General features: G+C 36.4%; 1 protein-coding gene across 1 annotated transcript in view; it reads left to right on the top strand.

The window, feature by feature from the left end:
• The window catches only part of N (neurogenic locus Notch protein), a 433,061-nt gene that overhangs the window by 271,168 nt on the left and 149,249 nt on the right, over nt 1–12,644 (top strand). Inside the window, exon 4 of the mRNA XM_069820749.1 lies at nt 10,119–10,252. Coding sequence (XP_069676850.1) covers nt 10,119–10,252 — 134 coding nt within the window. The remainder of the gene's footprint in view (nt 1–10,118; nt 10,253–12,644) is intronic.

Raw genomic sequence — 12,644 nt, 5'->3', positions numbered from 1 at the left:
TGAAATATTACAGTTGCCTGAAATATTTATCATTGCACTACGCACAATAAATAATTTATTAACAAATACATAAACCTCTTTTATGACATCTTTACAATGACATTATCTTTAGGAGAGACTTCCAGTTCAAATAAAAAGACATGCATGCTGCACACTACAAACAGACTTCACTCTAACACTTACAAGACATGACTGTTTTAGATCTCTACCTGTCAGCGGAAATGCAACCCTTAGATACGATGAAAGAGTAATGGAACGGAGAAAAATTCTCTCCGGCGCCGGGATTTGAACCCGGGTTTTCAGCTCTACGTGCTGATGCTTTATCCACTAAGCCACACCGGATACCACCCCGGCGTCGGACAGAATCGTCTCAGATTAAGCTCCAACTCTTGGGTTCCCTCTAGTGGCCGCCCTCTGCACTACGTCATAGATGTCTATGAACATAGGACCGAAGTCCACACATGTGCTGAGGTGCACTCGTTATGAGTGACTAGTTGGCCGGGATCCGACGGAATAAGCGCCGTCTTAAATCACGAAGTGATTTACGCATATCATATATATTATTTTCATCGTATGATGACGCAGAATATCTGCATGGAAATATCATATGTACTTCGGTACATAACAAAAATAATATATACAACCCTTAGATGTTTATGTTTGTTGTCCACACCTGTGGAATAACGGTCAGAGCGTCTGGCTGCGAAACCAGGTGGCCCGGGTTCGATTCCCGGTCGGGGCAAGTTACCTGGTTGAGGTTTTTTCCGGGGTTTTCCCTCAACCCAATATGAGCAAATGCTGGGTAACTTTCGGTGTTGGACCCCGGACTCATTTCACCGGCATTATCACCTTCATCTCATTGAGACGCTAAATAACCTAAGATGTTGATACAGCGTCGTAAAATAACCTACTAAAAAAACTTTATGTTTGCGGAACTACTACGTGATAAATCAAGTTGAAACGGCAATTGATGAAGGAAAGAATGTAGAATATGAATTTGAGACAGGTTCCTTTAAAATTATAAAATGACTTTCGTCCCACATCACATATATAACAGATTGCTCAGTTTTGGCGGCAACAACTTCATTAATTTCACTATGCTGCAATCTAGCTACTGCATAAGTCACGTTATAACTCTCATTTGAATTGCATGGAGCAACTGTACTTCCATCTATAGCAGTGGCGTATACTGGTTAAAGGGTTTGGGCTACCACTGACCCTATTATTACACAAAATATATTTTAAAATCCTACAATAGAATTCCTTACATATTTATGTGAATTTCAGACGTCTTGATTGGGACGAAAATACGTTGATGACTTCGTCATTGAAATTACTGTACAGTTGGGCCACTTGCAAAGTTTCTGTTGAAATGACTTTTCAATGGATATTAGTGCCAAGCCGGATAAACGTTCTTGTGTATGAGTTGATCTACAGTAGGATTTTATTCTCTTCAACGCAGAAAATGTTCTTTCTACCGATGCTGACGTAGCTGGTATTGTCACAATTAATGTTGCCAATTTAAGGACTTCAGGAATAACTTGGTTCAGCTGGTTTTCATATATGGCAGATAATATTTCATGGATAGGTTTGTTCGAAAAATCAAAGACTTCTGCTGAATATATTACACTTAATTCATTTTTCAAACGTACTTGATCAAAGTGACTGTTATAGGACTGAAATAATTTGTTTAGTGCCTCATTCGGGAAGTTTTCTCTATAAGCAGAAAATTTTTGAGAATCTAGAAGATGTGTGAACTGAAGCTTTCCATAATCAGAAAATCTGTCAGTAATTTCCATGTGCATACGATCTAGTATGCTGTAGTACAGCTGCCTGTATTTCAATTCATCATCTCCTTTTCTTCGCTTTAATGGTGGTTCCATTGTATTGACTGAAGAATTTTCATTTTCCATATTACTCCATATGGACGGAAACCCACTACGTCTGAACTCGGATATAGTATTTTTTAACTTTGATACCTCTTGCAAGTAGTATGCTATGTCTTGACTTTTTGTCTGAAGAATATTGTAGAGCACATCTGTATGTGCGAACACTCTAGCATAGACTTCAAGAAGAAATATATTCTGAAACTGTGTGAAAAAATTCAAATATCCTTGAGCCTGCACAATTACAGCATCATCCCAGTTTTCTTCAGAGTCATTACAAATGATATTTTTAAAGAAAGCAGTCCGTTTTTCTCTGCATTCGTTTACTGTATTTACAAACCAAGATGTAAAATTCAATCTAGTTGGTGCTAATTTTGGGAGTTTCTTGTTCATAAATTTCTTGAGTTTTCTGATCTTTTAGGAGATGATGAGAAAAATGCAGCTAAACCCGATAGTGTTTTGAAAAAAAATGCGGCATTCTGGAATGGATGAAGTAGTTTGTTGCAAAACTAAATTGAGAACATGGCTGTAACAATGGACAAATAGTGCTTGAGAATACTTTTCTTGAACTTTTGTTTTTAAGCCATTAATATTTCCCGCCATAACTGAAGCACCATCGTATGTCTGTGCAATTAACTTATTGCCGACATTGTATTCTGCTGTAACACCTTCCACATGCTGAAACAAAGTAGCAGCAGTTTTGTCCGAACTGACATTTGTGAATCCTATAAACCGTTCTTGAACATTGGCAGTATTTGTATCAAATATGAATGAGGTCTATTGGCAGTATTGTCGACGTATCTTAAAACAGTGGACAATTGACTCTGATTAGAGCAGTAACTTGTTTCACCAACAACAATGGCCACAAAAGGTTTTATGTTCTTTATCATAACCCCACTTATAGCAAATATTAAGTCATTCTGAATTGCGGGAGAAGTACCACGAAATACTGTTGAACTCTCAAGATGATTGGCCAGTAAATGGTCAAATTCACTTAAGGAACTTAAATATTCAATATAATTTCCTATATTGTTTGATTCCACACTCTCGTTATGACCCTGAAAAGCCAATTCTTGTTTTCCTAGAAAGCAGACTGCGTTAATAAGACGCAGTAAAATCTCCCGATTTTTTTTTTTTTCACAAGAGCATTGTGTTGGTTGATGTGTAGAGCTTTTTGCTTATCTAGCTGTAAATCAATTCTTGTCTTCCCAAAGTTTGCAAAGTTCATACTACTACAAATATGAGCTTTTGATTTGTCGTATTCTAGGACTGCCGTTCGAAGGGAGTTCATATTAGAAAACCCCTCTTTTGATCACACATTAGTTTCGCGGCTAAATAAGAAACATGGCCAGCAAAATAGTTTAGACAGTTTAGAAGTACCACACAACCAATTCCACTTACCATATGATGTTGAAGTGAAATGGCGTGTGTACTCACGCTGTTTTTCTTTTACGTCCATGGACAAATTTAACTCAGGAGTTGGTCTTTCCATTTTCACAATTTCAATTTTCTCGTTGTTATGTACGACGGTTAAAAGGCACTTTTAATAAACCTTCTATTACACAGTCATTTTCAACACAAACCTCTCCAGAAACTTGTTCTGCCATATTTTTCACGATATCACTTAATTGGGAAATTAAAAACTTAATAATTCACAATTAGTATAACTCTTAGACACTCGAACAAATCACAGATTTAAAATAATGCACTGCAAGAATACAATCACGTTCATGAGCTAGCGTACTACGCGTATTGTTGCTTCGCGCCTGCGAAGAAACCGATCGCGAGAGCGGCAACTCGCCCGGTCTACACTGCACGATGGAAACAGAAGGTTGGGGGGGACGTTGTGCGAAGGACAACGTGCGCGGAACGGTCACAGGCTACCTCACGTAGCAAGCGGTTTCTCCAGCGATGCCGCCTTGACAACTTGTTTCTTTTCGAGAGCAGAGAGCGCATATAAATCTAACAATTACTTTAATTTTAATTACTATGGTATAACTAATGATACAAAATTATTACATTATGTTATATTATAAACTTTTTCTTTTGTAATTTCCTTGGGCTACCGCCGGTAGCCCCGGTAGTCCGCAAAATACGCCCCTGATCTAGAGGTCGTTCCTAATCGACGGTGGCGATCCTGATGGTTGTTCTCTTTCACATGTTAACATTTTTAACATAGGGATGGCCAATCTGTTATATATTATGTGATTAGGGCTTTTGTACAGCTAGATTTGCGTTTTGGATCACTGTACAGCGTCCTGCCCTCTACACGTATTCCATATACACCATCATGTAGGTATTCGCTGGAAAATAAGAACCGGCTATCCGTAATAATCTGTTTCTGAACTGCGAATAAGCTTGTTTTTGAATTGCGAAAAAGCTGTATGTTTTTTTTTTTTTTTCTTGGGGGCTGGCTCAAACCAATCGCTTAAAGAATCAAAACATGCTGGAATGTTTTTCTATCACCATGAGACACGAATTCCTTGAACGTAGTTTTGACTACCATACGTTTCACTTCAATGTACTTTTCGCGTTTCATCGTGAAAATGTGTAGAAAACGTAAAATGAGAAAATAGACAATTACAGTTTATGCAATATTTAATACATACATTTTTCACCAAAAACTACTGAAATATGTATACATTAGGCCCGTGAAAAATAAAATTGATGTTATTACTCGACCAAGGTCAGTGGAGTCCTGCAGCCTGGAGCCGTGCCGCTACTGCTCCTGCGTTCCTAATACCGCATCGCGATAGTTCACATCACGCCCGCGGCTCCACTCGCCTCGGTCGAGTAATAATTATTTATTCTTTTTTCGAAACGTAATATATATATGGGAATCAATAAAACATGCATTTTCTTGATAATTCTCGATTTACTTACGACATAATTTCTCGGTAAAAATATGTAAAATTATGTATGTGTTTCTTTATATTTGAACAGTTTATATCTAAATGAAGTTGAATTTCTGGGAGCATTTTAAAATATGATTTGGTCTAAAACACTGAGCACAATAGACAGGCCTACTGTGACTAATTTTTTGAGTAAATATATATATAATTAATTAAATCGAATTAATTTAAATATTTATTTAATCATATCAATAATAATGACATGTACTATTAAATAAAACTACACACTATAAATTCAGTTAACTGAAATATTAATTTCATTCATTGTGTTCTGTCCAAGGGCAGGTCTTTCACTGCAAACCCAGCATTCTCGAATCTTTCCTGTTTTCCCTCTTCTTGTCTCCACATATGATTCACGTATTTTAATGTTATCTATCATCTGATGACTTCTTCTGCCCCGAACTTTTCTTTCGCTCACCATGCCTTCCATTGCATCCTTCAGTAGGCAGTTTCTCCTTAGCCAGTGACCAAACCAATTTCTTTCTCTCTTCGTGATCAATTGCAGCATCATTCTTTCTTCACTATATCTAGCATCTTCGTTTCTTATTCTGTCTGTCCATTTCACACACTCCATTCATCTGTATATCCACATTTCAAATGCTTCTAGTCGTTTCTCTTCATTTTGTCGTAATGTCTATGTTTCTGCCCCATACAATACCACACTTCTCAAAAATGCTCATGTTACTACTTATACAGTATGAGGGGGGGGGGAAACAATACTGAACTGATCGCTATTTGCTGTCCATGTTTCCCTAACAACCAAGTATTTATTTATTTTATATGATAGCTTGACATATTGTATATTCAGTGTTGGGGTTAGTGCTAATCGTCGAGCATTATTTCCGGTCTTACGGAATGAGGCGTCAGAATGGGCCGAGCTTGCGTCAATTTAAAGAGCAGTACCAGGAGAGATTTAACAATGCGGCACCAAATAACACAATAATGTTAGTTGTCGTTGGAAAGTGCCGTCGTAAGTCTTACGTCACCTTGCATGTTATAATGACTTATCTTGAAATTACAAATATACTCAGAAAATGAAGATGTTTGTAATTTCAGTACTCTGAAAATCAAGATAAGTCATAACTATGAAAGTTTACGTTCAATGCGTTTCGAGGTACAATCCAACAACTTAACTTAAGTTTGTAACCGATAATAACATTAATTTTGTTAGATAATCGAATGATGTTATCGATTCAAGTTTGCTGATGCACCCACTGTATCCTAGATGGCAATGTGTTGCCAAGGAGTCCATGATCCAACGGGTGCATGCGTGTGTGGAAGCAAGAGAAGAACATTTTGAACATTTGTTATGAGTTTCTGAATTGATTAACGTTGCAACACTTGCTGCCAAGCTGACAATAACTAACAGATGTTTCAATATGTTTTTTCATTAATAACTAAAAAACTAAAGGATTTTCGGACTGATGTTTATATGAACTTTTTTTTTCTTGTTTTGGTGTAAGGAACATTGCCCCCAAGGTTTGTCAAAGTACACTACCAGTCAAAAGTTTTCGATCAGCTATGAAAACAACTAGGCCTATATACTTTATTTCAATGTACAAATACATTGGAAAAACTAAATAGACCAACAAAATAAATATTTTTTTCTCTCTAGCATTATGATATGATAGAACATTCAAAACGAAATCCCTGTTTTAACCACAAATCCATAGTTGTGATAGGTGATCAAAAACTTTTGACCGGTAGTGTATTTCTGAAACACCCTGTATAGGCATAGGCTATACATTTTCGAAGTGAGAATTCATTACTGGTATCTCTTAGGACAGAATGGTAGGCTATGATAATTTCAATATGCAGTACAGAGTTCAAGGGCTAAATTACGATTAAGAATTAATAATTTTTCAGTAATTGGCAATCATTGGAAATATATCCCTAACCCTGAATTTTTTCACAACAGTGTCTATGGTTTTCACTATAAATCAATCTGTGAAAATGTTTGTGCTCTTTAACTTAATTTCAAAATCATTTTAGAATGAATATATTTCATATTCACCCATCTGGATCCTAAAACACCCACAGAAAGGTGGAAAAAATATGTAACAAGCTGAAGGAAGACGAAGAAAGGAATACTAATTATAAAGCAAAAGGAAAGGAACGTAAACATCAGAAACGTGTAGAGTTTGGGGGGGGGGGGGAAACAAGTACTTGAAAGCCCAAAAAGAAGAAAAAAAAAAAAAGGCGGGAGAAACGAAAGCAAAGGACACAAAAGAGATGGTCAACTGAAGGTTCATCTGTGATGTCCCATATCCCTCAGGCACTAGGGCGAACAGTTCGTAGGGTAAAATCAGTTTTACAAAGATCACCAGGAAAAAAATGAAGATTTTGAACTCGCAGTTGTATGATCTATGGTCAAAGAAACAGAGTGAATAATTTCTCAGTCTGCTCTCAAAAAATACAAATTATCAGATTCACTTCACAAAGATTCTTTAAGTGAAGATCTAATAAAGTAGACAGAAGATTTCTGCCACAGAGATGATGTAAGTCAAATACTTCCCTGGTGAGAAGGATGTGGTGAGAAAAAAGACAATAAAGAGAAGAAAACTCTTAAACGACGTTCGAATTTCACTATCAAGGTAGTTTATGCCCTATTCAAGCACGAATATGGAAATGTGAAAATTGAGGAGACAAAATTTTACAGTCTACGTCCAGTAAGTTAGATGTCTTTGTAATTGCTACACGAGACCATGAAGTTTGCTTACATTGGTATTATGAATGAGCTAAAAACTAAGAAAGTCAGAATCTTAATTAAATAGCACTAATTCTATTCTAGAAGCTACCTTATGTTGCGATCCTTCTGAAGCATGCTATGATAGGAGGTGTGGTGTAGAACTTCTTTGTGACAAGCCCATAGAATCTGTGGCTGATGAAGAAATCAGTGTCAGATTTTATCAAATAAAACTTCTTCAGAGTGTCAGATGAAGCAAAATTAAGATTTTGCCTTTTTAAATGTGAAGATCGAAGTGTTCTAAATATAAATGGCATTTTAAAGGGTGTCACTGTTCCTACCATTGACAATCGAGGACGTTATCACTTTAATGATGCATTACCAGTCACAGATTGAAAAAAAATCGTTTTTATTAATATTATATGTGAGATACTTAATGTAAGCTAAACAGTAGCAATTATTGAGAGAGAGAGAATCATTTTGTGTTTCCTGTGCCCTAAATTGTCCCTCCCTACAGTAATAGTGCACCTGAAGTGTAAAGCCTCCACAATTTTTTTCTACATTAACGCAATACACTAATCTTTCTCCAATTATTACGACATGCATGTGACAATCATTTGATTTTGTATAATATGATTTTCTGTTACAGTTGCTGTGAAATTAAAATTTACATTTCATCTTAATTTTTTACAAATTTCTATGGTCCCTTCCCTAACGCACCTATTTTAACTGATTTTCAGGAACTTATGAAATTATACTTTGGAACTTTTGATGCATTATTTAGTAGCAGTACTTACGTTACACAATGTAATTTACAGATATTGGTCTTTCAACTATTATTTCTTGTATAATGACCCTTCTGAGTGTCACGTCCCTAACAAAGTACATACTATCGAATAGCCCATATATAATTTTTATCAAATATAAAATTCGTTTAGAAGTGAATAATATGACAAATTAATGAGAGAATTTAAATTTGAATATTCACAATTGGAAATGAGTTAATATTGAAATATATAAAACATATTTCAGTTAGGCCTATATAAAATATAGGCTATTTTGGCCCTGATGTTTCAACCTTCGTTCATTCAGAAGTGTTCGTAAGCTTTTTTTTTTTCGTTTCCATGTATTGCCGTCTCTAATACCAGATTTTAGAAGTTAATTATGAATACTTGTTTTACACATGAGTGTTGTAACTGGACATAGGCTATGCATATACACATCTATAAATACATAAATGGTGACAACTACAATAAAACAACAAATTATGATGACAAAATTATTTACACTGACTACTTGTTTCTTGTTTTGTTTCGGCATGTTGACTGCCTACTAAACAGCAGAACTGAACTGTGTCTGGGGTTCAGTGCCACAGATCTATATCCCATACGCAACTACACTGTTGCGTGCTGCTTGATAGCTCTAGGTAACCAAACGCAGGACTCTAAGACGCTAGGTAACCACAACAGTTGACAAAACGTCGTAAAATAGCCAGTTAAGAACACTATGTCTCATGAAGTATGAAAATGCTTGGTTGTGTTCAGTTAAGTGATTTTTTTTATGCAATATAGAAAATGAAAGTTATCATTCTAATTGGATTATCCGTCTTGATAATTTCACTTATGCACAGACCCAGAAACAAAATTTGGGCCACTGAGCATGCGCAGTATGTTGTAATTGCAACTTGGAAAATACAGGTGGACCAAATTTTGTTTCCGGGTCTGTATGATCATACTTGTATTTGAATATAAAAGAAAATATAATTGAGGGCATGATGGATAACATTGTTATCGGATCCATAACGAGAAAGTATGTACAGTACGATTATTTAGTCCTGACAGTCTCCGGCGATATGCGCCTGGGTCAGGCGAGTCCATTTAGTTACGCCAAGGGGTGTTTGGGTTATTCACTCGCTTGCCTTCGGAGCGATCGGATGTCATGCGTGCGGTATAGCGGTATGGTTCCAGTAGAATTAAGCTGTATTGCATTCCTTTACCGACCGCTCGTCCTTACCTCTACTCCGGAACTCTCCCCACTCCTATTACTTCCCCTCTTTCGCGTCGCTGAGCTGTCAGGACTAAATAAATAATCGATGTGTACAATCTTCCGGACGCTATTATTTTATTTCATTAGGATATGAAATCTGTATGTTGAAACATAGGGCCTACTTGTTTTGGAGGTATAATAATAATAATAATAATAATAATAATAATAATAATAATAATAATAATAATAATAATAATAATAATAATTTATGTAGGACCCTCAATCAGTAAGTTGGTTAGAAAGACGAGAAAGTGTGACAGTGTTGAGGATACCACTGTCTTCGTTATTATTTTGTGTCGCAGATCCCTGGATGAGTTTAGGAAGAGAACTTCGGAAATCGGAATATTGATAACCTTGAAAAAAGAAAGTAGTCCGAAACATTGTGAACGTGGACCTTCATTTAAAATTTTTCTTTTAATTGCTTCTTAATAATGAGAAAGCTATTTTCTTGTAATGATGATTTTGGAGTTATTTGGTATCAATATAATGTACGGTTGAGCGAAGCACAGCCTTTCTTTCTTGCAAGTCGTGTAATCGAGAATAGATACAATATGTTGGCCATGGATTGATGAGTGTGTTTGTTTGCAGATGTGTGTGTCACCCTGGTTATACTGGACAGAACTGCGAGAATAAGTACATCCCCTGTGATCCATCACCCTGTCTCAATGATGGTACATGCCGCCAAGTAGATGCTCTCAGCTACGAGTGTCAGTGTCCAATAGGTGAGTGTTCTTACGGTAGGCTACTGAGTAAGGTTTGATCAACGTGTCTTTTCACTATACATTATTTTATCCCCATGATGACATGTGACATCTCTGAACCCATTTCAATTATTTTTCATAACACGTTAACGGCCAAGAGCGATAGAGTGAGTATGTAGCTACATATTCAATGCATCCAGTTTCAATTCCTGCCAGGGAAGTGGGAGTTAACACTCTTTTATAGGGATTGGTTTGGTGTCCCTAGGTTGTTACGTATTTGTTGAGTGTTGTTTTAGCACATGGTGGAAACATAGTAAAGGTGTGGGACTGCGCATGCTGTTGCGATAGCGGCCGAGGCGTGTGACGTCATCTTCACTGCAGACAGCGATCGCAGCTCATTGCGTTGAGTACATTTTCTTTAATAAACCTAACTAGACATTAATTACAATACATAATTTGAACTGATTGTTGCCAATGTTATTTATATCCTTTTCATTGTGCGTTTAAGTTCATGTACTCTTTAAAGAGTTATGAATAAAATTTAAAAAACATATAAAAAATTAACAATAATAGCTTAAAAGTCGCTCCCTCAAATCTGCCGTCCTAGACAGCTGCTTAGTCTGCCGAGGCCTAAATACGCCCCTGATTGCTGTACCTATTAACTTTCTTTCACTTCAGCGCAACAGGAGCATCCAGCACTAATGTAACAATGGAAAATCGCGGAGCCACTGAGTCTACTGTCACAGAGGAATGCCAAATACTAAGAATTAGAAGAGAAGAATTAGAAGAGAAGAATTACTCTCTAGAAACGAGGATTAAGGAATTGACAGCAGCCAACAGGAAACATGAAGAAGAAAAAAGAAAATTACATGAGGATGTAATTTCATTGAAAAACATTAGACAAACAGAAGTTAAATCTAAAGTGGCTGAAATTTTGAAACCATTTTTCACTATTGGGCAAATTGATGCTCTTTTGAATAAAAAGCATAGGGTGAAATGGTCTGTAGAAGATTACGGTACTGCAATAACACTTCGAAACCTAAGTCTAAAAGCATACCGATACTTAAGAACAAAATTAAATTACCCGTTACCTGATTTGTCAACTCTGAGAAAATGGGCAGTAAAACAATTATCGCTTGAGGAAGGGGTACTTCATGATGTCTTAAAATTAATGAAGGCGAGAGCTACAAATATGTCGGAGTTAGATCGTGTAACAGTATTAGCATTTGATGAAATGTATTTAAATGAGGAGGTTTCTTTTGACAGTAGGGAAGAACAAATAATTGGACCTCATAAAGCAGTGCAGGTTGTTTTTGCACGTGGTTTGTTTGCAAGGTGGAAGCAGCCCGTATACTATAAATATGATCAGACAATGACAAAAGAAATCTTAACAGACATAATTTGCCAGTTAGAAGGCAGTGGTTTTCAAGTTGTGGCCACAGTTAGCGATTTAGGTGGAAGTAACAGAAAATTGTGGCGTGATTTGAAAATTTCTACCAAACTAAATTGCAGTTTTCCTAATCCAAATGATTCAACTCGAGAAATATTTGTTTTTTTCAGACGCTCCACATTTATTGAAATTACACAGGAATCACTTTCTAGATCATGGTTTCAACTTGAACGGATTGAACATTTCATCAGAACCAATTCATGAACTTTTACGTGCATCCTCGTCCTCTGATACAAAATCAGCTTACAAGTTAACTCCGTTACACTTAAGTGTCCGTGGTACCCAAAGACAAAAAGTTAGTTTGGCAGCACAATTATTTTCCAACAGAGTTGCAAAGGCTTTGAAATGGTGTGGTGAAAACGAGCTGTTGAGATCAAATGAATGGAAAGAAACTTCAAAGGCAATAAAATTAACTAATGATTGGTTTGATTTATTTAATACCGTTTCTAAATTCGGTACCCACCGTGGGCTGCATAGTTACGGAATAAACCTTCAAGATCAGAATATTATACTCTCAGAAATGAATGACGTCATGACCACAGTTAAAGCAGGAGAAGCAAACAGGGAATTACCTTATCAGGAGGGGATTATAATAAATAATAAATCATTAACATTGTTGTATGAGGCAATGAGGTACAAGTACAAAATTGAATACATCATCACAAGAAAACTTAACCAAGATCTGGTAGAAAACTTTTTTTCGGAAATTAGAAGCATAGGTAGAACAAACGATCATCCCTTTGCTTTAGATTTTAAACATAGACTGAAGTGGTACATACTAGGTCGAAATCCATTATCTCAGTTTTGTGAGAACAAAAACACCTCCGATTTGCTTTCGGAAGAAGAGGCATTAATAGTGGGTCCTAGTACAAGCCAATCAGAAGTCAATGATAATCTGCAGAAAGAACTATGTGAAACGGCAGAATTTCTTAAAGGCATTCTGAAACCGGTTAAATTTACCAA

Source organism: Periplaneta americana, chromosome 3, assembly GCF_040183065.1.
Source record: "Periplaneta americana isolate PAMFEO1 chromosome 3, P.americana_PAMFEO1_priV1, whole genome shotgun sequence".
Taxonomy (NCBI): Eukaryota; Metazoa; Arthropoda; class Insecta; order Blattodea; family Blattidae; genus Periplaneta; species Periplaneta americana.
This window is presented reverse-complemented; position numbering and strand designations above follow the sequence as displayed.